General features: G+C 47.8%; 1 protein-coding gene across 1 annotated transcript; it reads right to left on the reverse strand.

The window, feature by feature from the left end:
- GPRC5C (G protein-coupled receptor class C group 5 member C) lies at positions 1–27,922 on the reverse strand. The gene is made up of 5 exons (XM_083490297.1): positions 26,886–27,922; positions 11,508–12,573; positions 5,617–5,711; positions 3,771–3,917; positions 1–2,446 (listed from the first exon to the last, which is right to left on the reverse strand). Exons 2-5 carry the CDS (start codon positions 12,547–12,549, stop codon positions 2,414–2,416), a joined length of 1,317 nt encoding a protein of 438 aa, XP_083346423.1. The 5' UTR covers positions 12,550–12,573; positions 26,886–27,922; the 3' UTR covers positions 1–2,413.

Here is a 27,922-nt window from a genome sequence, read left to right on the forward strand (position 1 = left end):
TTAGGAAAAAAACCAAAACTGATTTAATTTGTCAGAGAACTCTGGGCTAAAAAAAGCCAGTCCTAAAAAGGACACACTTCTTCCCCCGACCCCCACTTAAATAACACTTGGATTAAAACACAACAGTCGCACACAACCCTCCTCCTGAGTTCTTCCTGCCATTCACTTTTTAAAAATCACACTGCATTATCTATATAGAGAACAACTCACCCAAATACACACATACATACAACAGCAAGGCGCAGAACATCATTCTCAGTAAGGCTGGCCAGAAATCATGACGGTGCGAGGCTCTTCATGACTAGCCTTGGCTTCAGTGAGCATAAATTCATATTCTTGAGCACAAAGTGGTAGGGCGGCAGATTCTAAAAGCTGGATATGATCCCTCTCCTGCCATTGTAGAGAGTGCTTAAGATAAAAGGGAGGCCCATCTGCAAAAGGCACTGAGTAGACCCACTCTCGGAAAGCAGAGGCCAGGTACAAAGGCATTGCCGGGAGTGCTTTCTGCATGTCCACTTCTTCAAGCCCTTCTCCCAACCAGGCCCACACAACAGCAGCGTCCACCTCCCTGCCTGTATCGGAGAGAAAAACAGAACCTCTTTTCCTCTCTCCAAAGTGAGAACAAGGAAGAGGAGATAAAAGGTGCTGGAGCCTCAGGTTGCTAAGAGTACCAAGAGAAAGGTCAGGCCATAGCCCAACACAACTGGCACAGAGCAGCATGTGAGTGGTGGCACCTTAAAAGACTAAGGCTGAGATCCTGGCACCACTTACCTGGGAGTAAGCCCCACTGAGCTCAGAGGGACTTGGGTGTTTTTTTTTTATGTGGTGAGGTTTGTACTGTAACTGTTTTATTGCAGCACAAAGCTCTCATGGGTCAAGGCCCACTTTTGTCAAAGGTGGAGAAGGCAAGGGGATTATAGGGTTGTTATTAGCAGAGACAGATTGCCTAACAATGCAAGAGAAAAAGGGGGCGTCACTTTATAATGTGCACAAAAGCCAAGAGAGCTTTAGGCAGGAGATTCAGAGTAGGTGCAGCCCATTCTTAGCAGATGAGGAGTGAATAAAACTAAAGAGAGGCAATTACTTTTCTGTGATGAGCTCTGCAGCCCAAGACTTCCAAAGCTTTATCCTCTGAAACTCCAGTGGAAACACAGCAACTTTGGGCATGGAAAACTCCCCATTCTCCTGCACTGCTAGACCCTCTGGCTTCACTTTATAATTCCATCTCCCCTCCTTCTCTCCTTTCTGTGGAGATGAACTTACGTATCTGTCACGAAACTGAGGTGATCACTTTGCGAATCTCACTCAGAGGTCCAAATGAGCTTGTGCTAGGGAGGCAGAACTGGGACGTTGCATCTACTGACAGGGAACAGCAAATGTCATGGATCTCCCACAACTCTCATTCTGTGTGAAAACTAGGAAGTCCCCTATCTGTCTCCTTTATCTTTCCCCATCAGTTGGCACCTCCTGGATGTTCAATGGGTGGCACCAAGAACTCACAAATACCCCCAAAACACAGTCGTCACAGACATCCGAGGTGCTGCCTGCAAAATAAGGCAGAACTGCAACCCCCCTCATGCGCCTTGGCACCCAGAGCTAAGCACCAACATTAAAAAGTCCTTATGCGGCCTTCATTTTGTGTTGCCCTGAGGGGTGGAGAGGCAGCAGATCCGGAGCAATCAGGATTCTGGGACAGGCATAATATCTGTTGCACTTCAGGGTTGGTCCAAAGGCAGGAGGGCTATGAGAGAGCGGTTACCACAGTTCTTTCTACACTTGACAAAGTTTTTCTCCGCGGAAGGACTAGCATCTACACGGCCTCCGTCAAAGAGGAATCGAAACAGCAGCACCCTTCTCAGTTCTGAAGCACTCCCTTGTGGGATTTGGCAATGGGGTGCAAGGTAGGGGCAACTCAATCATCCACCAGGAGGCCAAGTTGTGGCCTAGATAAGATCCTCTCAGTATTAGGAAAGGCGGATTTGTACAGCATAAAAACAGGTAGCATTGCGGAAGAATGTGAGACACAGCAAAGTCAACGTGGTCCATGAATGGCGTGGCGTGTTTAAAAAAAAAAGGAAAGAGTCCCGAAATGCTGGCTAGTTGTACTGCAGAGGTGGCACTAAGAAGAACTTGATTGAAGGCTCCAAGGAACACAGAAGTCCTGTTGTCCAGAATTTTAAAAAACAAGCAAACCACAGGTGTATCCCAGTACGGCAACCCAGATTTTCTAAAGCAGAGGTCAAGCAGAGCACTTGGAGTTACGTGTAACAAGAAGAAACTGTATTGTCTCCACTGCCAGAATGAAATCTCAATGGCTAACTGAGGCCTAGCCTCATTAGATGCTCCTTCACAAAGGCAGGTTTTGCAAGGCATCCTCGAGGAACGGGACCTTCCGAAATCAAGGCTTTGGCTTCTACCACCTGCTCTTGCTGTAAGGAGATGAAGCCTGAAACAAAAGAAGAGATTGATACATTTGTTTTCTTACAGCAGGAATGGTATTTTAAGTGCAGCTAACTAAAGCCAACTGGGATGGGGTGGGGGCAGGAAACGAGCCCCTCTAAGTTTGGAACCGACTCTAGATTGGGTTGCACTCCTCTGAAGGATCAGCTTTGCAGTTCACACTCCACACTTACTGGAGTGTGGTTCAGGTGCTGGAGTTGGCAAGGGGTGCTTTTTAACAGCTTCAGTTGGTTCACCAGCCGCAATCCTATCTGGAGAGAATGGACCTTGCCTCGGTTACCACCTATTTATTAGCGACATGCAGGCTTCTAAAAGCTGCTTAGAAACTTCAAATGGTAGAAAATGCAGCCACCCACTGGTGTATATTTACAGTGTGTTTCTGGAACCAAATTAAAGTGTTGCAAATGACCTTTAAAGCCTTGGAATAATTTGGGACCAGGTTACTTAAAGGACCATCTGCATCCATTATCAACCTGTCCCTGCCTTTAAGATCCACTTCAAAGGCCCACCTACAAAGACAATTAGGTTGGCTGGCAAATGCCAACCATGACTTTCTCAGTGGTGGCCCTACAGTTATGGTGCTCAGTTCCACATCATATATTTACTAGCATTTTATGCTGTTTAAAACGTCTTTTTTTTAAACCGTGTTAGGAATTTGGGGGGGGGGGGGTTGTACATTTTTGAAAACTGCTTTGGGAAGCACTTTGCTTGAAAAGTGGTGTATAATAATCAGTGCTTTTTTCCTTTTAAAATGTTTAGGAGTACTCTCATTTTGACTCAAGAAAATCACCATTTGATAACATTATTCCTGCTTATAAAACCCAATAAAAAAACACAGGGAAGAAAACCCCCATTTTATAGTTCAAATCGGGGGAAATAAATACAGTAAATGGACAAAAGTACAAAGAGTCACAAAATGTTTAGGGGTATACGTACCCCTGCATAACCCCAGAAAAACCCCCACTGGTAATAATAATAATTTAAAAATTAGCAATCAACCTAAATAAAATTTGCAGGATATTCCAAAATTCAAAGTGAGGACCAAATCATAGCTTGTATTTTCTCCAGGTTCTGCGGCTGCACAAGTCGTGCGTTACTCTGCAAGGCACATAATATAAACTCACAGCAACATACAGGTCAGCTGCAGTCACATGGGTGTATTATGAATTGCAGAGATTGTATCAAGGCAAACTGGGCTAGAAGCAGTGTATAAATCAGTTCAGAGGGGCAGAAAGATAGGGATTCACTACATATCTGTAGTTGGGACTGGAACAGAATTCCAGTCGCAGCTGCATTAGCCAATTACACACCTGCCCGCTCTTTCCATCTTTCTGTGCCACTGCCTGCTTATTCTGTGAAATGTAGGCATCCTCAGCACGCAGTGTAGAATTGGCACTGCCCATCACTTGGCTGTTGGCTGTGGCACGAGGGAGGATGACATCATAGGGGCCCTCAGACTGCAAGTAAAACAACAACAACAAAAAGAGTAAGAAGTTTGCAGAAAGTGTGGTCAGAAAGGCAACCAGCAGCTGCAGTATGGTCAAAGAAACACAGCCAGTCAACATTCTGCACGCATCATCTATAGGAATACATATTTGACCTTCAATGAAGAAGGCTTGAACTGTTCCATTTTCAAATCACTAAAACATTTCCACTTTTCACCAGGCTGTATGAAACTTTTCCTGATTTTGGACATCATTTCCACACGTGAGAAACTGTTGGCACATGCCACAGATCTGAGGCTTTTTTAGATCAAAACAGAGGAAGAAAAAACTGTTTTGTTTTGACTTTTCAAGGGCATGACTCAGACAGAGAGCATTTTCACTTGGGTCCCTGGAGCAGCATGGTTACATGCACACTTCAAGTTCACGCACACCTTGGATTCCTAAATTGCAATATACTAAAACTTGCAAACAGTAGAAATACAGCAGCTGCTGCGGCGGTACCAAAGATATTGAGTAAATGCCCAAATCCAGCTTCTGCCGCATTGTTAGATTAACTTCTGTATAGAAATACAAATGGATAGTAGGGAAGGTGCAAACTCCTCTCTCATCATCTCTGGCACCCCAAATTCACTGAGTATATTTTGACTGTGTTCAGACAATCATGCCTCATTTTAATATGCTGAGGTGTGGATGATCCTCTCTTGGCCATGCCCTGCAGCCCCTTTTCATTCCTCTCTTTGCGTGAGCTGGCAAACAAATCATGGGGCCTTCCAATTAACTATCGTGTCCAGTTTTGTCTGAAGCAGGAAACAATGATTAACAACTCTGGAATAAGCCAGGATATTAAAACCAACTTTAAACCATGGCTTTGTGTCTGGCTTGTTTGAAGCTTTTCATGCTAACCATCGTTTCCCCCAGTTCGGATGAAACAGTAAACTATAGTTATTGGAAGACTTCCTGGTTCGTTTCCCAGCTCCCGCAAAGGGTAGCACCAAGGGCTGTGTATGCAAGCTGAATAATAATCTGAATGCTTTCTTTGACCAAGTCAGATGACAAAATAGTCAGATGAACTGTCTTCCCTAGCCTCAATCCTTTCCCCTGCCACAAATATAATCTCTGCAGGACAATGCAGGCCAAATGAACTCCTTCGGTTTTGGGTTGTTGTTTTTTTTAAAAAACATGTTCCTGTCAAGCCTACTTCTCCCAGGAAGCAAATGAGGTGGTGAACCTGATTCTGATTGTACCTTCTCAGACTCTGAATGAGGGCTTGCATAACTGAACACTTATCCATGAAATAAAATGTTCTGAAAACATTTTTTCAAACTAGGTGTTGAGGCAAAGGGTCCTAGGCTTGCCATCTGAATAAGGCGCAGATCAGAAGCAGTTTCACCCCATTACCCTGCAGAATCAGGGCAGAAAGAAGGCTGTACTCAAAGACCTGCGAGTGTTACGTTTACATCCAAAGAATGCAAACACACAGAGTGACGCTGTTTATCCTGCTCCCTTATCTAGAGATAACTACACAGAATATCTGGATTTGACATTTATGAGAGTTTTCACCTCTTTCTGTCAGGAGCCAACTTCTCCTGCTGAACTGCTCAAGAGGATGTTGTGTTTTTCATTTTATCTTTTTTAAAAAGCCCAACATTCTGGAAGCTAAGCTACAGTCGAGAAAGATAAGAAACACCAGCAGAGCTTCACACTCACTTACAGGCCCCTTGTGCATGAGAGCCATCTCTGTGGGCTGGTACACACTCGTCAGCAGCTGCCCGTTGTATCCGCTGTATGGGGACACAGGTTTTTTGGCTGAAAAGAAAGAGAAATCACAAGAAAAGTAACATTAAAAGGCACACAGGCTTGGGAGTGACAAAGATGGTTTTCAGACAGTGCAGGCTGAGCAGAAGCAGAGAAGATTTTTTACTCAAATAACCCATGTAAGACACAGAATAGTGGTTCGCCCCAGGTAGCTCAGTTGATTAGAGTGTGGTGCTGATAAATGTCAAGATTGTAAATTCAATCCCCATATGGGACAATTGCATCATCCAATTGCAGGTGATTGGACTAGCTAATCCGAGGGCCTTCTGGCGGTTCCCTCACTGTGAGAAATGAGGTTACAGGGAACCAGGCAGAGGGCCTTCTCGGTGGTGGTGCCTGCCCTGTGGAACGCCCTCCCACCAGATGTCATAGAGAACAACAACTACCAGACTTTTAGAAGACATCAGAAGGCAGCCCTGTTTAGGAAAGCTTTTAATGTTTGATGTATTATGGTATTTTAATATTTTGTTGGAAGCTGCCCAGAGTGGCTGGGGAGGCCCAGCCAGATGGGCAGGGTATAAATAATAAATTTATTTTTATTTTTATTATCATCCTCAGGGTCCCTTCCAACTCTACAGCTCTATGATCCTATGATGCATACTTCTGTTTGTACCACTTTTTCTAGGCACAAGTCCATGACTTCCAGACATGGGTGCTAGCAGATCTTCTTTTTCTTTTTGGTCCCACCACTTTCCCCAGGAAAATCCACTGTTTGCTGCTGAATCAGAATACAGTGGTACCTCGGTTTAAATACTTAATTCATTCCAGAGGTCCGTTCTTAACCTGAAGCTGTTCTTAACCTGAAGCACCACTTTAGCTAATGGGGCCTCCCGCTGCTGCGCGCCGTCAGAGCACAATTTCTGTTCTCATCCTGAAGCAAAGTTCTTAACCCGAGGTAATATTTCTGGGTTAGCGGAGTCTGTAACCTGAAGCATATGTAACCTGAAGCGTATGTAACCCGAGGTACCACAGTAAATGTCAATCAGGTTTTCCATGGATTGCTGTTTGTTCTGATTCAGCGGTAAACTGTGGGCTTCCCCGGGGAAAGAAAAAAATCGTGCTCAGACCTGTACCTGGAAGTCACAGAGACCTGTGCTTAGAAACTGCGGCACGAATGGAAGCATGGAAAAGCCCATACTCCACAATCTAGTGTTAAGCAAAGAACTGAAGCAGATCACAGAGATTTCCCCCCCCCCCCACACACGACAGAAACATGACTCATGTCAACGTAAGTTCAGTGTTGTGGGCACAACTCTATTGAACTCCCTCTTACTAGAAGTTCCGAGAGGCACCGCCCATACAGAGTTTCAGACACCTGGAGACCTTTGCATCATGAATACTTATCTGACGTTTTAAATTTTCTGATGCTTGGTTGTTGTTTTTAAATAGATTTTAAATATCTGAGATTTTTAATTTTTTGAGATTTAATTTACATTCTAAACTTTTTTTGCTTTTGAGACCTAGATGATAAAAAGCAGGTTGTGTTTTAAAAAATAAACAATTACATCAAAAAGGTAAAGGTAAAGGACCCCTGACAGTTAAGTCCAGTCACAGACAACTCTGGGGTTGCGGCACTCATCTTGCTTTACAGGCCGAGGGAGCCGGCATTTGTCTGCAGACGGTTTTTCCGGGTCATGTGGCCAGCATGACTAAACCGCTTCTGGTGCAACACCGAAACCAGAGCAGCACACGGAAATGCCATTTTTTACCTTCCCGCCAGAGCGGTACCTATTTATCTACTTGCACTTTTTCTGGTGTGCCTTCGAACTGCTAGGTTGGCAGGAACTGGGACCAAGCAACAGGAGCTCACCCCATCGCGGGGATTCAAACCACAAACCTTCCGATCAGCAAGCCCACGAGGCTCAGTGATTTAGACCACAGAACCCCCGCGTCCCTCAAATAAATACATAGAATACCCTATATGGTAACCTCCAGATGTTGTTAGACTCCAAATCCCATCAGTCTCGGCCAACAACATCTGAACGCCACCATGTTGTCTACCCATGATATAGGGTCAGAGAAGGCGTATGATTGGCTTACAAGAGGCATACATGATGGTAAACTTCTCGCAAGCAGAAGAACCATGCCTAAAAGCCAAAATAAAGCATGCCAATTTTAACACACTATCCAATGATGCATTCACAAAGTTGCATCAAAAAGATAATATCTTTTCCTCAATTCAACACTGCATTAACTCATATTTAATTTACACAGTTACAAGAGCAGATCCCGGTTAAAAAGGGTGGGGTGGCAGCCCTAAATGATTGCATGGGCAACAATCACATTCGTAATCATTTTGACAGAATCGCTATATATGTATATTGTTGTAAACAAAAATCTGCCCTTTTCCCTTATGGGGTATCCAAGAACCTACATAAGGACTCTGTATGGGCTCTTGGATACCCCATAAGGGAAAAGGGCAGATTTTTGTTTACAACAATATGTATATATATGTATATACATACATACACACACACACACACACACACACACACACACAGAGAGAGAGAGAGAGAGAGTCAGACGTACAAATTAGCCCTGAGAGAGCAAAACTGTTAGATTTCCTCTCCGTAATATACAATGCTTCATTTCATATGCCACTATGCGTTTGCAAAAGCCTTCACCTCTTTGCAAAGAAGTGATTGCTATATTTCTTCCATGCTGTTGGAATCAAAGCAGGAAGCACTAACTAATCAATGTTCCCAAGTGCAACAACCATCAGAAGCCTGCTGGGGCATTCTGTGACTTAAGCCAGCATAAAACAAAGCCTTGTTTGTGGGTAACTATAGACAGAGTAGGTTTTAATGAGCACACTGTGCTCAGGAGACCTTTCCTAAATAAGAGAGTCTTCTCTAGGGTTTAAGAGGCAAAGCGTGCTGTAATAAAATCCTGTCAGCCATGTAGTCATATGTGTGTATATTTTAGCCTATTGGTTTTTCCAACAAAGAATTGTGGAGCGGTTGAGATTTTTGACTGTGTGTGAAATGGCAACAATCTTGGTTACTATTGCCATCAAACATACATGGGACTTCCATTCCGGTTCTTTGTCCCTATCATAACCTAGTTGTGTTGTTGTTGTTGTTGTGATTTACATACCGCCCTCAGCTTTGCTGTCTCCTTCTATAGAAGAGCAACAAAATGAAAGGTCTTAACTTTGGCTTTCTTCAGCAGTGTAGTACAGTGGTACCTCGGGTTACATACGCTTCAGGTTACAGACTCTGCTAACCCAGAAATAGTGCTTCAGGTTAAGAACTTTGCTTCAGGGTGAGAACAGAAATCGTTTTCCGGCGGCGCGGCAGCAGGAGGAGGCCCCATTAGCTAAAGTGGTGCTTCAGGTTAAGAACAGTTTCAGGTTAAGCACAGACCTCCAGAAGGAATTAAGTACTTAACCCGAGGTACCACTGTCTATATATTTCCACAAAGACTGAAAGATTAATTTTTTTAAAAAGTGGGGGAAAAACAATTTTGGAGTTGCTTCAGTGTCTGAAATATGGAGAACCAAGTTCTACAGGGAATCCAAAACTAGACACAGAAAAAGCAGATTACTTTTCTTTTCAATGCAGAAATATTCAGAAGTTCTAAACAAAGGAGGAATACATAGCAAAATTGATCCCTGAAGAGATAATCTAAGGAAATTCAAAGACATGGTGAATAAGTGTAAAACAGCAGGAAGCAGAGGCATTTCGGAGTGAGTCACAGAACAATGCTGTGAGTTCTTCACTTCGTATCATGCAGATGAGGATAGTTTTGCATATTGGGGCTTTTCTTGGTGGTGCTTCTTATAAAGCCTGGAGAGAGAATGGCAACAGCTTGTTCCAAATTGTGCTCTTCCGGTGACACATACAGGTTTTTCCCCTCTGCTTGAAACTAGGGGAGGCTAAACTGGCAACAGGTTTCAAGAAGACACTTTCTGTGGGATTAAGGTGGAGTCTTAGGTGGGAGGTTGGCAGCCAAGAACAGAGGTTAGAAAGAATATATTTAAGTGATATTTTCAGCACAGGGAGCAATGCAGGAAATGGCTCCTTCTCACCCAGGCAAAGCAGCTTCTCATTTATATGTGGCACATATACCCCACACTTCATTTAGACAGCTCAGAATGGCTCACTTGGGGATCCGTGATGAGCTGCAAAAGCATCATGTGCTCATGAATCATTTTCTAAGCCCGCTGGCAAAGAATCAGTGCCACAGTAGTAGATTCTTTAAAACAGGGCACGGACTAGTGAGTGGAGGGGGAGAAGTCAAGGTAATCCAATCATCAAAACAATTTCTTTACAGAAATACTCATCTGGGTCCATCATCTCACGCAGATGGAATTGTGGCCTTTTGAGCAACTACTAGGGCAAAAAGGAATCCAGCAATTTATTTTACAAGATGCGATTCCTCTCATTTAAGTTTCTAAACTCCTGAAACTAAAATTTTGGGGAAAGAGACACGAATCCTGGATTTGCAGATGTAAGATTATGCATACTGCCAGCTTTGAAAATCTGAAGGAGTAGAATTTAGGATCCTCTTCCCAAGTTTCAAATTATCATCACCTGAACTTGGCCCATGATGAAAGTAAAGCCAGTGCCATCCTGGGCTCCTTTGAAGGAAAGTCGGGATAGAAATTTAATAAATAAATTTCACACCGTCATGTTCTAAGCCAAACAATATATTTATAGCCCAATCCTATGACGCTCTCTGAAGTTAAGTGTGAAACAGCTTAGAGGTTTTATGCACTATCAAGAGGTATACAAGCTTTGTTAAATAAATAAATAAAAAGTTTGTAAATTTTCAGCCACACATCTTCTCTGCAAGGTAGGTTTCCGAGACTCAAAATCCAAAACAATTTAGCAAAGCTAAATACTTTGCAAAGTAACCAAGGTCTGAGCTGTGATTTGACCTAGCCACTCTTGATTCTGTGTGGCTTATTAAATGAAAGTGAAAGTGACCGGAACATTAGAAAAGTCAGGAAACTGAATTACTACATCAGAGGAGGAGAGGGAAGCAAGGGCGGAAATCAGCCATAAGGCCATATCTCTTCAACCCGAGCACAGAAAAGATGTCAGGTCTGTCTATGCCAGTGCTAGCCATTGTGTTGGGTTTTTTTGCCACAAGTGTGCCACAAGTCAAACTGAACATATGAGTGCTCTTGCGAGCACCGCTTTATGCATGCAATTCTTGCATGCCTTGGTGTTGTTGCTTTTCCTTCCAAGTCTACTGAGCCAAGCAAACATGTTGTAACACAGATTGAGACAGGAAACCAACAGGGTAAGGCGGACTCTGTACCACAAGTCAGGCCCTGGTTCCTCCTGCTCTTCTTCAGGTATGCCAAAGATGCCCATCACCTGCTTGCGGCGCTGCCCACTTGCACTGTATTGTACTCTAAAAACTCAGAAGATAAAGACAAGGCAAACCTAAGCATTTTTTTAAAGCAATACAGTCATACCTTGGAAGGTGAACAGATTCCGTTCCAGAAGTCCGTTTGACTTCCAAAATGTTGGAAAACCAAATGGCAGCTTCTGACTGGCTGCAGGAAGGTCCTGCAGCCAATCAGAAGCTGTGGAAATCCTGCCGGACGTTCGGCTTCCAAAAACGGTTCAAAAACCGGAACAGTCACTTCCGGGTTCGCGACGATCGGGAGCTAAAACGTTCAGGAACTAAGCTGTTCAAGAACCAAGGTACGACTGTATTTTAGAACAAGCCTTGTGGTGTTTATGCCTATAGAAAAGCATGATGGAAGTTTCCACAAACCAACCCCATGCCCACTGCCAAATACCTCTCCACAACAAGTATGCGGAAGCCTACCTGAAGAAGGTTCGTCCATTGAGAAGGCCTTGTTCTCCACAAACATGCTTTGGGATTTCTGTTCCTTGAGGATGGTTTCATATCCCACTCCCCGGGTGGGGTAGACATCTTCCTCGTAGATTTGCTCCGGTCCTGGCCGGATGACTTGGGAGATCTCTGGGATGACATAGAAGAAAATAAAGACGCAGGCGTTGGAGACGAGAGCAATGGCCAACGTGGGGTCGTCCCAGGCCTGGCCTCCTTCCTGCTGGTTGCCGTAAATGTACATCACAATCCACACAACCCAGATGGCCATAGAGAGGGAGGTGGTGAGGAGAACAAAGATGGCGTGCTTTCTCCAGTGCTTGTAACGTCCACACAAGACAGGCCACGAGGCAACGAAGGCAAGCACTTGCAGGAACATGACGTAGATCAGCGCCATGACAAAGTCTTCATTCTTCACCCGGCAGGGGTCCTTGGGCGAATCATCGCCCCTCACCACAGTGATGATGAGCCACTCAGCGTTGATAATGACCTCCACCAAGACGAGGAGCAGGGCCATGCCAAAAGTGACCAAGCCCCGGGGCCCATGGTTCCGCCGGGCGAGGAAATTGAGGCTGAGGGAATGCGCCACCAGGCAAGAGAAGCACACGGCAAAGAGGACGCCGAAGAGGAAGCGTCGCGAGGCGCACGTGGAAAAATCTTGCTTCACGATGAAGGCAAAAGTCAAGCAGAAGAGCCCAAAGGTGCCAAACAACAGGAAGGCTTGCGTCCCTATCAAGCTCTTCTTCCGATAGTCCTGGACAAACGGAACGCTGGCCACAAGGACGACGGTGAGGACAAAGGTAGTCACGACACCAAAGGCGGCTACCGCCTCCAGCACGACGCCCCAGGCTGACGACAGGTCGCACAGGTTGTAATAGATGGACGGCAAGTCCTTGCCACAGCCTGCCGGCGGCGATGGAGTCACTTCCGCCAAGCATACTTTGGCGGGAAGTCCCAGGAGCCAAAGGTATGGCAGCAGCGCCTTGGGTACACCCATCGTTTTGGAGCGATGACACATATTCTTTGGCACTTTGGGAAAGAACTGAAAAACAGGAGGGAAAAGACAAGGTTAGCGTATCCGAAAGAAAGAGTATTGTTATCAGAACTGGGCAATTTTGTAGTATCGATGGTGGTGTTTGGTTATATAACAGAACCGGTGATGGTCTATGCCAGCGTTTCCCAAACTTTGGTCTCCAGGTGTTTTTGGACTCCAACTCCCATCACTCCTAGCAAGTAGGACCAGTGGGCCTTCAATCTCCAAACGTTCAGCTTCCTCGGATGGTCCCAAGTTCTCGCATGGTAGAGCAAAACTTACTCCATTCACTTCCTCCACACTGAGGCAGGCCTGTGCCTCAGGGCCAAACAACACATTATGCAGGAGTTTCGAGATTAGATCTTCTGCCATTTTAATCGCGGGGGGGGGGGGGGACTCCAAATGGGAGCAGTGGAGCATGGATTGGGGGGGGCAGGCAGTGAGTGTTTTAACCCCTCCATCTGCCAATGTTCTCTTCCAGATCTGATCATTTCCCCCCAAGTTGCTGTTATAGCCCTGTTGTGGGGGAGGAAATGTTTGAGCCTCCCCACTCCTGAAGGGCTAATACAGTAGCTTTCGTTTCGGATAGGGAGTGAGCCGTGTCAGAAACTCAGATATACAGTGGTACCTCGGGTTAAGTACTTAATTTGTTCCGGAGGTCGAAACTGGACAAGTCAGCAGCTTAAAACACAGCAAGGTGTCTCCCACCCCACTGTTGACATGCAGAGGGCCGAGACATGTTGCTGTACACACCAGAGAAAGGGCGGAGATGTCTTCATCCAATGCACATTACCTGTTTGGCTTCCCCATCCCTGCAAGCTACCCCCACCCCCAACTCCTATTCCTAAAGTTGTCACCTGCATATGTACAGTCATCTCCCCACCTGCAACAGTTGAGTCCAATGTACACACCTCTGCTTAACTGCCGAGGGCGGGGGGGGGGGACCTGAGCTAGCATGTGCATATATACAGTAGACGCTCAGGTTGCAAACGTGATCTGTGTGGGATGCACGTTCACAACCCGCAGTGTTCACAACCCGCGCCTGCGCATCTGCACAGGCGCGGGCTGCAATTTGGCGCTTCTGTGCATAGCGCAATTTAGTGCTTCTGCACATGCACAACCGCCAAAACCCAGAAGTAACCCTTTCTAGTACTTCTGGGATTCGGCGGTCCACAACCCGAAAAACCACAACCTGAAGCGGCTGTAACCCGAGGTATGACTGTATGTGTGTGTAGATAAATAGATGATAGATAGATAGATAGATAGATAGATAGAGTGGTACCTTGGGTTAAGAACTTAATTCCTTCTGGAGGTCCGTTCTTAACCTGAAACAGTTCTTAACCTGAAGCACCACTTTAGCTAATGGGGCCTCCCGCTGCCACTGTACCGCCGGAGCACGATTTCTGTTCTCATCCTGAAGCAAAGTTCTTAACCCGAGGTACTATTTCTGGGTTAGCGGAGTGTGTAACCTGAAGCGTATGTAACCCGAGGTACCACTGTATAAGCTAGGTGCCAAATGGCTCCTTAAACCAAGATTAGAGTCGCCAAAACGAAATGTCTATTTTGGGACAAGACAACTCCAAAGTCTTATTTTTCAAGTGATAGGCTGACTGTGCTTGATTCTCTGTTAAACACCTGGCAAGTTAAGATGACAACCTTGAGCTAGGCTAGGGTAAGAACTTTGAGAACTTAAGGAAGAAAAGTCACTTGGTGCAGGGACAGGCCACATATAAGGACTCCGGTGGATACAGAGTACACTGGTACCTCAGGTTAAGTACTTAATTCGTTCCGGAGGTCCGTTCTTAACCTGGAACTGTTCTTAACCTGAAGCACCACTTTAGCTAATGGGGCCTCCTGCTGCCACTGTACCGCTGGAGCACGATTTCTGTTCTCATCCTGAAGCAAAGTTCTTAACCCGAGGTACTATTTCTGGGTTAGCGGAGTGTGTAACCTGAAGCGTATGTAACCCGAGGTACTGCTGTACACATGTCCCACAGTGCCTCTTTTAAATGACTGACCCTGTATATATTGGCCTATTCCTACAGGACGGAGCATGAGTGTGTGAAAACAGTCAAGAATCAAGGATCACCAGATGGTGGAGATGTCAGGCATCATCCTGGCGCCCAGGTATCTTCACTTGGTCGCAAGTGGCCGATAGCCAAGTGAAAAATGAGCCTGGCACCTGGCTAAGTTCAAGCACTGGGAGCAAGAAGCACCCCACATAATATATAGCTCGTCCTTGAGAGAGGGGGAGAGCCGCCGCCAATCTGGGTAAAGTACGGGGCTTAGATGGGCCACTGCCCTGGCTTGTCATAACGCAGCCCTTTAGGGTATATGGAAAGGTGTCACCACAATTACATAGACTCGGAGCAACGCTGAAGAGTATTTAAAATGATGGACCAAGGCGAGAAGAAAAAAAATAAACGGGTTGAGAGGAAGAAACCATAGACTCCCAGAGTGATCAGCAGCAATCCATTAAACCCTACCCTCTTGAGACTTCTTCCTCACTCCAAGGTTAGAGGCAAAAATACGCTAACTCGCCGCACCACCAAACCACCAGCAGCCAACCATCTCAGGCTTCACCTGGAGGCAGCTGCCTTTAGCATCTTGTTGGGATGATGTAAGTCAGGCATCCTGCCCCACCCTCTATGTGCCTCACCCTGACCTCCCTGGAAGCAGGCCAACAGTTAAATTAGCAATTCCGTTCCCAACGTCTATTACATGGGTAGGCAAACTAAGGCCCAGGGGCCAGATCCGGCCCAATCACCTTCTAAATCCGGCCTGCAGACGGTCCAGGAATCAGCGTGTTTTTACACAAGTAGAATGTGTCCTTTTATTTAAAACGCATCTCTGGGTTGTTTGTGGTGCATAGGAATTCGTTCTTTTTTTTCCTTTCCAAAATATAGTCTGGCCCCCCACAAGGTCTGAGGGACAGTGGACCCACCCCCTGCTGAAAAAGTTTGCTGACCCCAGGGACTCTATTACCTTGATTTCTTTTGCAGCAACAACAACAAAAAAGACCTCAAAGTGCTCACAAAATTAATATAAAATCCGGCTCCCTGTCCCTCTCCTCCAGATTGGCACATTGCTGAAGGCTGGAGAGGATAGAGGCCAGAGAGAAGCTAGGTCAGACAGGCCAATGAAAAACGCCTGAATCCCCCCTTTTTTGTGGCTGGGTTTTGAGGGATTAGAGTTCAAGGAAACAGAGGTGACTTTTAGATCATTATTATTTTTTTAGAAATCACTAGGGCAGGGGAAGAAGAACACATCCTCACGTAGGATGTCATTTCTAAAAACAGCTGTAACTGCAGCATAAAAGGGGGGAAAACAAAATAAGGAAGAAAATGAAATAATTAGCTGCCCCACTGCAAAGCATATTCCCTGACCGGCTATGTTCCCCCTGAGAAAGAATCGGCCGGCAAACTGTTGGCCTCCCCTTGGCTGCCACTCAACACTTCTTGGTTCCCAGGCTTAGAGGATTCCAGATGACTTCCGAAAGAAGAGAACTCTCTCACATGCCTTCCAAATCCGCTTGTTGTGGGGCTTGGATCATGGGCTAGTCCCAGCTTCTGGGGATTGGGGCTTTATGCTACAGCATGTGAGAGCTAGCGCTGCTCCAGCTTTCTCTCTCCTGTTCAGACAGCCGCTTCTTGTACTAGCTGAGAATGCTGGCGCCCATTCAGTTTGGGTTACCTTTAGGAGTACTGGCACAAGGCTAGTTCAGCTCCAAAACGTAACAGTCCATACATTAGAGTGAATGCTGCACATCCTCTGCTTTGCAAAAGCACGTTTTCCACCGAGAAGCAGGAAGGTCCCTTATCCTTTCAGTTTCTTTTCTGAACTATAACCATCATAAAGTTTGAGACCGAATGATGCAAGGTTAAAATGAACTAAATGCATCAGACAGCTTTTAGCAGGGACTGTTCAAGGACCTGTTTCGTTGGCTTAGGTAAGAATAAGGCCTGTCTTGTCATAGTTTCAGCACCAAGCAAAGATTTTCTTCTTCTTCTCCAGGGCATTTGGGCAGCCCCAGAAACGAGTTGCTTGTACAGTGGTACCTTGGGATGCAAACGGGATCCGTTCCGGAGCCCCTTTCACATCCTGAAGCAAATGTAACAAGTGACAGCATGTGTGCGCGTGTGCGGGTCGCGTTTTGCCGCTTCCACGCATGCGCGTGACGTCATTTTGAGCGTCTGCGCATGCGCGAGTGGTGAAACCCAGAAGTAACGCGCTCTGTTACTTCTGCGTTGCCGCGGAGCGCGACCTGAACGCGCTCAACCTGAAGCACATTCAACCTGAGGTATGACTGTATTCTGATTATGCTTTTAATAGGCTTGTTTTTATTTTTATACTGGTTGTAAACTGCTTTGGGACTTTTCGCAGCGGGCAGCAATATATAAAACTAATCATCATAGTAAACAACCTATATCCTGGTCAGTCCTAAGAACCAACCTGCACTCTATAGATCATCACCTATGTGGCTTTAATTGGCTCCATGTAATGTATTAGCCTAGATGAAATCCTGAGAAAGTAAGACCGTTTAGTTTTTTAAGACTGCAGTTCTATCGGTGCTTCAGAAAACATACAGCTCAAAAATCAGAAAGAGGCAGGAATGATCGGAACAATGATGGAGCAACAGAACATCGTCCATGTAATGCCCATTGTCCACTGAAGCTCAGAAATAGCTGGAGTCATGTTGCAGACTCCAAATCCCATCATCCCCCAATCAGCAGGGCCAATGGTCAGGGTTGATGGGAGATGTAGTTCACAAAATCTAGAAGACACTATGCTGGCTACTACTATGTCCAAGCAGAGCTCCTGCACCTTTAAACCACTACCAGACAGGCAAAAATGAAACAGACACACATCTTTCCATCATTACATCTCCATGCCAAGGGACGGCAAACCTGATTAATTTCTGCCCGCAAAAGGGGTGCAACCATCGTTTTCTGGCAGTGTTCCTAGTAAAATGGAAACCGTTAGGACAACTCTTATCTGAGCTGAACACCTAGGGGTTTGGGGCACGAATGTTCTTGTTTCAGATGAGACCATCGATCTGGGAGGGCTTGACACACAGAATATTTTCTCAGCTCTGCAAGTCTGCAATTCTATGAAAGCCAGAGCACTTATGTGATTTCCTCCCCAGCTTACATAAATCAGCATTGCATAATTCAGCATTTTCTAGTCGCCAAACATGGATACTTTTTATGGTGTGGAATATTAGACTTCCTGCTTAAGAGATTATTTATCATCCCGCTACTGTTAAAAGAGTTTTGTCTGGTGGTTTATCTGTGGACAGAGAGAAATTCAAGAATTCCCTCTTGTCTGGAGGTGCAAGACTAGCTTGAGCAGCAAGAAGTTTGCTGGTGGTTCCGTTTGCCAGTCCACACCTCTCATTTCAGTACATCTACTCCAAATAAACTTCTTCCCTGCCCTAGCAGCTGGACAGGGCTTTGTTTTAGTTAATGTGGTTTCCATCTCAACAATCACACAGTTAGACTGCTTAATGATTAAGCCACTAAACTTGCAACGCATTTGTGCGAACGCATTCACTTTCTTTGCAAAGAATTTGCAAACTTCTGGGGGGTTGAAAGGAAAACAACAAACCTGCCCCATTACAGATCAGGTATCACATATATGTTATTTTCAAATGCACCATTCTATATAGCCCATTTCATTGTTTGCGTAGGAAAAAAACACACTACGTTCCAGAATTGTGGAGACTACGGATGATCACTATGTGGCTATGGGATCCACCGTTTCCTGCCTAATGCATAACTGTGTAGATTGAACAATAGCTGCACTTCACTCTGGAAGCCACTGATTTGTGGTGAGGTTTTAATTCTACTCTGCCAATCATTTCAGGAAATAGGCAGGTTGATTGCATCTTACACCTCAAGAGGTGGGGTTTTTTTAATCACTCCTTTCAGCAGAGCCACAAAGTCCCCTATGGCTTACAGGCTATCCACGTGATAGTCAAGATGAATGATGAGGAGCATGAGAAACACTTACGTGCGGTGCTGCCGCTTTGCCGGTGAGTCTTGGGGAGGACCGCTCCCCCTGCAAGCCCACTCTCCACCTTGGGCCTGGGGGCGGCCCCCAGACTCCACCTCAGCATATAAGGCTCCAAGGAGGCCTCGGGACATCGCTGCTGCCGCTTTGCCGGTGAGTCTTGGGGAGGACCACCCCACCTGCAAGCCCATTCTCCACCTTGGGCCTGGGGGCGGGCCCCAGACTCCACCTCAGCATATAAGGCTCCAAGGAGGCCTCGGGACATCGCTGCTGTTGTTCTGCCAGTGAGTCTTGGGGAGGACCGCTCCCCCTGCAAGCCCACTCCCCACCTTGGGCCTGGGGGCGGCCCCCATACTCACCACCGCCACAACTCTAAGGACACTGCTGCTGTGGCAGCAAATGTTTAAGCGTGTTATATATTTTAAAATGTTTTAAAGGGGTTTTACTTTTTATTTTGTTGTACCACCAGAAACGGTGGTTTTTTATCCATGTATTTTTATTTTGTTTTGCTTTATTTTGGGTTGGGGTGGGATGGTTTGTTGAGTGGGGTGGGGATTGGTTTTGTTTCGGTGTATTTTTTGTTTGCTTTTATATTCTGTAAATGGAGGCGAGTATGAGGCTTGGGATTCCTACTGTGGAGGGGCGAGGGAGGTATGGCGGTGGGGGCAGATGGCATAGGCGAAGGGGATCGAGATACGGATATGCTCGTACCCCTTCCAATCTGCGCCCCATCCCGAGAGACGAGGGTAGGGTGAGAAAGGATTACTCACCTCCGTCACTGGTGTTGTGCAATGCCAGGTCTATAGGCAATAAAACCGCCACCCTGCGAGATTTCATCATCTCGCAGGGGGTCGACCTGGCTTGTGTGACGGAGACCTGGGTGCGCGAAGGGGTAACTGTTACCTTACGAGAGATGGCGCCCCCGGGTTTCTCCGTCCTCCACCAGTCACGGACTGTGGGCCGGGGGGGAGGGGTGGCATTATTAATCCGGGAAGATTGTTCTTTCAGGGCTCTACCACCGCCATCGATCCCCGGCATTGAATGTGTTGGCCTAGTGTGGGGCTCCGAGGTGAGCTTGGCTGTCTGGCTGGTGTACCGGCCACCTAGCGCACCAGCAGCCACCCTGTCAGGCCTGCTGGAGGCGGTGGCCGGCTGGGCCTTGGAGTTCCCTAACCTATTGGTACTGGGGGACTTCAACATCCATGCTGATGCCACTCCCTCCTCACAGGCTCTGGACCTGGTGTCTTCCATGGCGACACTAGGGCTCTCCCAGTTTGTTTCGGGCCCCACACATCAAGCAGGCCACACGCTGGATCTGATCTTTGGCGTTGGTATAGATGTGATCATGTTTCCTTCGATGAAGGTGCCATGGTCTGATCACTACGCTCTGAAAGCCAGGATTGATGTTCCACCCCCACCCTGCTTAGGTGGTGAGCCGATTTGGGCTCGCCCGCGGAGGCTGATGGACCCTGATAGATTCCGCCAAGCCTTGCGGGACCTTGCTCCCCCTGGCGACTCATTGACTGAGCTTGTTGAGGGCTGGAATACCCAGCTCCTGGCAGCCATCAATGAGATCGCACCTAAGCGCCCTCTGCGACCCCGCAGAAACCGGGCTCCCTGGTTTACTGAGGAGCTCCGGAAAATGAAGCGGGACCTCAGACGGCTAGAGCGAGTATGGCGGGGTGCCCGTGACGGAGCCTCAAGAACATCTTATAGGGTTTTTATGAAAACCTACGAGATGGCAGTGAAGGCCGCTAAGAAGTCCTACTTCTCGGCCTCCATTGCATCCGCTAGCTCTCGCCCGGCACAATTATTTAGTATAATTCGGTCTTTAACGTCCCTCGAAGGACAGCCAAATTTAAATAACAATTCGACACACAGCTGTGAGGCATTTGCGAGCTTTTTTGCGGAGAAGGTCCTGTCGCTCCGCCATGACCTCCCTGCCAATTTGGATACAATAAAGGAACTGGAGGCCCCTCGACTGTCCTCGGGTCCAGTACTGGACCACTTTGACCGGATATCCCCAGCCGATGTGGACAGACTCCTCCGAGCTGGAAAGCCCACCACTTGTCCTCTCGACCCGTGCCCGTCTTGGCTGATTAGAGCATGTCCAGACGAGGTGCGGGCCCCCCTGTGGGATATCATCAATTTGTCCCTTGGCACCGGGACATTCCCAGGGGAATTGAAGGAGGCAGTGGTGCGTCCGCTCTTAAAGAAAACATCATTAGATCCCTTAGATCTATCCAATTACCGCCCAGTTTCGAATCTTCCATTCCTGGGTAAGGTGATTGAGAGAGCGGTTGCTGAACAGCTTGGTAGGTTTCTGGATGAAACATCGGCTCTGGATCCATTCCAGTCCGGCTTCCGCGCTGGTCATGGGACCGAGACGGCTCTGGTCGCCCTAACAGATGATCTTCGTAGACAGCTGGATCGAGGTGGGTCGGGGCTGCTGATTCTTCTAGATCTGTCAGCAGCTTTCGACATGGTCGATCACGAACTTCTGGACCACCGCCTCGCCGACGTGGGGATCCAGGGCACAGTCCTTCAATGGCTGCGCTCGTTTCTCTCTGGTCGGGGACAGAGGGTGGCGCTTGGGGGGGAACTGTCATCCCGCCACTCCTTGGTGTGTGGAGTGCCTCAGGGTGCGATTCTCTCCCCGATGCTTTTTAACATCTTTATGCGCCCCCTCGCCCAGCTTGTCCGGAGTTTTGGGCTGGGCTGCCATCAGTATGCTGATGACACCCAACTCTATCTGTTGATGGATGGCCATCCTGACTCGGCCCCAGACACACTGATCAGATGCTTGGAAGCTGTGGCTGGATGGTTACGTGGGAGCCGGTTGAAGTTAAATCCTTCGAAGACAGAGGTCCTCTGGCTGGGACGGGGCGATATGGGATTGAGGGGGCAACTCCCATCTCTTGCGGGGGTGCAATTAGTGCCAGCACCGTCCGTCAAGAGTTTGGGTGTAATCTTCGATACCTCCCTTTCTATGGAGGCGCAGATTACAGCTATAACAAAGGCGGCATTTTTTCATCTCCGCCAAGCTAAGCAGTTGGCCCCTTACCTCTCTCGCCCTGACCTAGCCACTGTGATCCTCGCGACGGTCACCTCCAGACTGGATTATTGTAACTCGCTCTACGTGGGGCTGCCCTTGAGACTGACCCAGAAACTCCAGCGGGTGCAGAATGCCGCAGCGAGACTCCTTACGGGGTCCTCGCTGCGAGATCACATTCATCCGGTGCTATACCAGCTGCACTGGCTCCCGGTGGAGTACAGGATCAGGTTTAAGGTGCTGGTTTTAACCTTCAAAGCCCTATACGGCCTAGGACCCTCGTATCTACGGGACCGCCTCTCCTGGTATGCCCCACAGAGGAACTTACGGTCCTCAAATAAAAACATCTTGAAGGTCCCAGGCCTCAGAGAGGTTAGGTTGGCCTCAACTAGAGCCAGGGCTTTTTCGGCTGCGGCTCCAACCTGGTGGAACGCTCTGTCACAAGAGACAAGGGCCCTGCAGGACTTGACATCTTTCCGCAGGGCCTGCAAGACAGAGCTGTTCCACCAGGCCTTTGGTTAGGGCACAGCCTGACTCCCTCCTTTGGCAATCTTTACAGTACTTTAGTTCATGGTTGCCATCAATTCTGATTTTAATTAATTCTTATGATGTTTTTATAATGTTGCACTATTTTAGTGTTGTTAGCCGCCCTGAGCCCGGCTTCGGCTGGGGAGGGCGGGATATAAATAAAATTTATTATTATTATTATTATTACCTCAAACGACTAAAGGTAAAGGTAAAGGGACCCCTAACCATTAGGTTCAGCCGTGGCAGACTCTGGGGTTGCGGCGCTCATCTCACTTTATTGGCCGAGGGAGCCAGCGTATAGCTTCCGGGTCATGTGGCCAGCATGACTAAGCTGCTTCTGGCGAACCAGAGCAGTGCACGGAAACGCTGTTCACCTTCCCGCCGGAGTGGTACCTATTTATCTACTTGCACTTTGATGTACTTTCGAACTGCTAGATTGGCAGGAGAAGGACCGAGCAACGGGAGCTCACCCCGTCACAGGGATTCGAACCGCTGACCTTCTGATCGGCAAGTCCTAGGCTCTGTGGTTTAACCCACAGCGCCACCCGCGTCCCTCCAACGACTGGGGAGGCTCAAATCCACACACACCCAGCTATGAATCTCACAGGGTGGGCCTTGGGTCAGCCACTCTCTCTCAGCCTATCCTACCTCACGGGGTTCTTGGGAGGCTGCAGTGGAAGGGGCAGGAATACTATGCATGCTGCCTCGAGCTTGTGGCGGTGGGGGGGGGTCGGAATATTCATGCAACAAATAAAAATACATTTTTCTAAGTCCTTCTAAGCAGATGTAGAAAGCTGCAGTCTGCATATGGAAACCGAGGTACACACCACCAGCTTGCTTTTACAGCCTGGAAATTATAATGAATATGTGCAGGTATTCCTGGTGTTCCTTTTTTCCCTGCAGCCACGACATGCCCAATAGTCGCTCAGTCCAGACGGTTGGGCACGGTCAAATCCCAGCCGCCTGCTCTGTGCACTCTAAGCATTACGGCAGCATTCTGCTCTGCAAGTCTGCACCTCGCAAAAGGCAGGAGGGGTGCTTTTTGTTCGTTATCTTGCTGAACGAATGCGGCAATTATAGTTCTGAGTTTCTCACCACCACTCCTTGCCTCAGGGTTTCCTCGCTGAAACTGCTTCCCTAAGCACCTGGGTCTCTATGGAGCATCTATGGCACATGCTACACAGCTAAGAGGAAGAGGAAGGAGAGACTGTGTCCCAAAGCATGGTCTGAGTGCATGCATGTGTTGGCAAGAGGTGCGCATGGGAGGCGGCCTGAGAACCCTACATGCATTGCCTTGAGTGCCAGGATGGAAGAAACCATCATTCAGTGAGGACTTGGCCTATCTGTCGCCACCACCTCTGTCTTTAGAGCCAACATTTTTGCCCTGCTAATGAACAGCATTTGATCAACATTAACCCATGCATGCTCCTGGTGTAGATGCCCCAGTGGGAGTTATTATGGAGAAGAGCAACGTGGGGTTGGTGGTAGTTCTGTTAACATCGCTGCTGGCTCACCAGAACTCCCCCCCCCCCAAAAAAAACACCTATATGGTCAGTGAAGTGGCTTAACTTTCATCCTCGCTTTCCCTACAGATCCCAAACTGGCAAGAAAATGGTGCTTACACCACGTTGAAAATGGGCACTTGCTGATCTTGGCAGTGACGTCTTGAGATTCGATTTGGTTTGCTCTAACGGGTCATCGCTGCCTAGGGATGGCTCCAAGGGTGACCACGCAGAAGGTCCCAGGTTCAATCCTGGGATCTCCAGTTAAAAGGATCTTGGGAAGGAGGAACAGGAAACATCCCTTGCTCAAGAGCCAGTGCCAAACAAAAGAAAAACCAAAGTACTGAGCTAGATAGGCAAACGGTCTAATTTTTAGTAATAGCACAGCTACACACGCTATCAACATTTCTCAGGAGCAACCAACATGTTGCATTAATAATAATAATAATAATAATAATAATAATAATAATAATAACAACAACAACAACCGTGTAGAGGCACTGCTCAAAGGGAGAGGAATCACATGCCAATGTGAAACCACAGCGCTGACACAACCGCAGATGCCTGATTATCATCTTCCAAAGCAACTACTCTATTCCAAACTTAAAAATGGAAAGCGTAATGCTGGTGGTCAACAGAAGAGGTTTAAAGACTCTCTCGAGGCAAATCTTAAAAAATGTAGTAGAAACACCAACAATTGGGAAACACTGGCCTGCGAGCGCTCCAGTTGGAGAACAGCTTTTACCAAAGGTGTCATGTCGTGGGCTTTGAAGAAACTTGAACTCAGGATGAAAGGGAGAAACGTGCCAAGAAACCTAGGTCCCTACTGTGGAAGGATGTGTGGATCCAGAATTGGCCTCCACAGTCACTTATGGACTCACTGCAAAAACCATGTTTATGAAAGACAATCTTACTCAGCGACGAAGGATCGCCAAAGAAGAAGAACAGTGCTGACATTTCTGCTTGTTTCCATGCCACCTCAAGAGCACACAGCAAGCCAACCACTTTTGTTAAACACTTCAGGGTCTTTTAAACTTCTCCACTCATGTCCCTTCTTGCACAACAGAGGCTTGGGTGGGTGATCTCTTTCACTGCACTAAATAAGGATCTTGCGTAACACAGCATAGGGACGTGTTGTGCTTCCCATTCTAAAGAGCAAAACCCCCAATACCATCGTGGGCACGTCTTCGTCAGAGCAAAACAAAACAATCCATGCAACTTGCCATGCCCCCCCCCCCCAGTTTAACTTCAGAGGCCCAGGCTGTCCCGTCCCCGTATGATTCACTCCTTCTCCAGGAAGCAAGCCACATTTATCAAGGTAGCTGGAAGCTGTTACCGGATCTGTCTCAAGAGGCTGGTTCCAGCTAAGAGCCTGGTGTGGGCAGAGGGCAGGAGAAAAGGCAAGGGAGGAGGAAGCAAGGAGAGACTATCTATTTTGGAGAGCAAGAGAGAGGAATGGTTTGGAAAGTCAGGAGTTGGTGGAGCAGATCCTATTGGATCTCGCCCTTCTCACCGGGGTTCAAAATCCCCCAAGGACTTCTCAGGAGAGGGTGACCGTTGGGAGTAAGCACCACTGAATCCAGTGGGCCTCATCCCCAGTCGTTGTACCTAGGATTGGCTTTTTCGTATTGCAGGCAAAATAAAAAATAAAAAATGGGGAGTTCCTGAAGGTCATATAGCAAAATCAGCAAGAAACTGTGGGGCGGCAGAGGGAATGAAAAGGTTCATATTTCGCTCCAAATCACAGAGCTATACTCTCACAGATGGGACGGCCTGTCACCTACCTGAAAGCGGGGGTTGGCAATGTGGCCTAGTGGGCACACATGAATCTGCAGACCTTCTGTGGCAGCCTCAGGGTCCCTGCCTCTCCCCGCTGCTAAAACTAGGCTTGGGAGAAGCATTCTATCCTAGCCAATAGAACGTGTGAGACACTCACAATTGTTTCTTCGGTTTGAAAAGTGCCCACTAGCCCGCAAGGGTTGGCAACCCCTACAACTCTGCAATGTCATCCACTGGGCAGTATAACTTTGGTGTTTGGGATTTGTTTTAACTTGGTTCTGAGATGGGAGCTTGGCAAGGCCTTTTCACCTACTCCAGAGCTTGGAAAACTATGTGACCCCTGGTCTGGAGTCCAAAACTCCAAACCCACTTAAACAGGACCAGACAGAAAATCCCTTGCCCAAAATCTACATCTTAGTACGCTCCCCTTCGTACCGCAGGACTCCTTCCCTTTCCCAAAACAGAGCTCACCTGGCTCTCCATGCCAACCCACACCACTCCCATTCCCACATTACCAGGGCAACATGTGAGAGAAACAACATTTATTTATCTGTCACGCTGGCATCATGCCCTTCCTCCAGGGCACTTGGGGTGCCACATATGAACCTATCCCACATTATCCTGCCAATAACCCCAACCCACTAGCAAGCTTTGAGACTGAGCAGAGATTTGATTCCTGGTCTTCTGGGGGCCGATTTCATTACTACCCCACCCTCCACTATAACTCACAACTCGCTATGGTTTAGTTTCCCCTATTCCAGTTATTAGATCCTACTGGAGGGTTAAGACGCAACCTAGTACATAGGCACAGATTGCATTTTGCAAACCCTTTGTCTTGTGCGTTTTTGTGTATCAACAGAACTACCACACCAGAGGCCAATTCACATTTTGCCAGCCCAGATTCTCAAAACCCTTTGACTTGTCTCCTTGCTGAAATCTAACCTTTGGGGGGGGCTATTTCCTCTCTTGTTTAAACAGGCTTTCCTCATCTCCATTTTTCGAAGCTTCAAACCTCCCCCACCCAGTATCAAACACCGATTTAAAAAAGAAATGCCTAAATCTGAAAACCAAAACTCAAATGAACACCAGGACAGTATTATTCTTCGGGAGAAGCATCTGTATCAAATTCAAACACTACAGCTGCGTAAGCTACTTCTAACGTATAGTTTAAAGGGCTAACCTAGGAGTTTCCCCCAACGCACAGGCTAGAGAAGGGGAGACTGAGAACAGGAGGCAGGGGATGTTGTTGTTAGACCTGCTCCGTCCCTTCCATTCAGCCAAGGGAGGGGAACACCTTTGACGCACACAAATATTCTGGAGTCAACCGGGTCAGCAAGGCGGGGGGGGGGGAAGGAGAGGTTCCAAACTTTTAGAGACCCGTGCGGGGGAGTGTGAGGGAGATGGATCAGCGTCCCCAGAGCGAGAGAAAAGCGCCCGGGCGCTCTTACCTGCCTCTCCCCACCGCGGAGGACAAAGCCAAACGGCGCCAAGCCGGGCGCCCGGGACTCCGAGGTGGTTTACGGTCCGGCCACTACCACCTGGTGCCTTTCACAATCCGGATCCGAAAGTTGAGGCTCTGGGAGGCAGGCAGGCAGGCAGGCGGCGCAGGGGGCGTGCCGTGGCAGAGCAGCCGCGCTGGGCGCGGGTGGGCGCGGAGAGGCTCTTTCTTCCCTCGCTCGGCGCTCCCTCGCTCTCGGCTCCGGGAAGCTACGAGCTTGACATCACGGTGACATCAGCCCCCATTCAAGGCTCTTATCGGGCCTTCGCCCAGCCCCGTGCAACCAGATTGCAGGCTAATCAATCACCTTCCCCGCCCACCGGCCCCGAAATCTTTGTGTCTCGAGTAGACGCGCCGGAGCGAAAGTGCCGCCGCGCCCGCCTTCGCCTCCTCCTCCGGCTCATCCTCGAGTCGATTCTCTGGCGCTGCGATTCCAGACCTGGTTTTGTGGCCGACACTCCCCCTTTTCTCCTCCACGCCTCTTCCTTCTTTCTTCATTGTATTCAGGCGCTCAGGTACAACAAATCCCGCATGACTGGTGAAGCTAAAATCTTTCGTGTGCGCGCCTTTGTTTCCAAGCTGCATTTCACAACGAGGTGGTGGCCCCGGTGGCTTAATTGCAATAAGAAACGTGGGGGGGGGGCTGTGGTGAACGCATGTGCTCAGAGGCACTCTGCATATCCTCAGAGGCACCCTGGGATTTGTTGTCGCTACATCAGCCCTGTTCTCCCATCAGTAGGATCTCTTTGGGCTTGCTGCCAAATCACAAATCGTAGAATTGTAGAACTGTAGAGCTGGAAGGGACCCCAAGGGTCATCTAGTCCAACCCCCTGCAAGGCAGGAATCTCAGATGAAGCATCCATGACAGATGGCCATCTCACCTCTGCTTAAAAACCTCCAAGGAAGTGAGAGTCCACAACCTCCCGAGTGCACTTTCTTCCCTTGCTCTGCACTCCATTACTTTTGGCTCCAGGAAGACACAAGATT

The sequence above is a fragment of the Podarcis liolepis genome (assembly GCF_965112155.1).
Source record: "Podarcis liolepis genome assembly, chromosome: 2".
Lineage (NCBI taxonomy): Eukaryota > Metazoa > Chordata > Lepidosauria > Squamata > Lacertidae > Podarcis > Podarcis liolepis.

Excerpts from the sequence above, each read along its gene's own strand:
- GPRC5C (XM_083490297.1), bottom strand. The coding sequence starts at position 12,549 with ATGTGTCATCGCTCCAAAACGATGGGTGTACCCAAGGCGCTGCTGCCA. Across the intron at positions 3,918-5,616 it reads CTCTCATGCACAAGGGGCCT|TCTGAGGGCCCCTATGATGT; the intron begins GTAAGTGAGTGT and ends TTTTACTTGCAG. Across the intron at positions 2,447-3,770 it reads AAGATGGAAAGAGCGGGCAG|GCTTCATCTCCTTACAGCAA; the intron begins GTGTGTAATTGG and ends CTTTTGTTTCAG.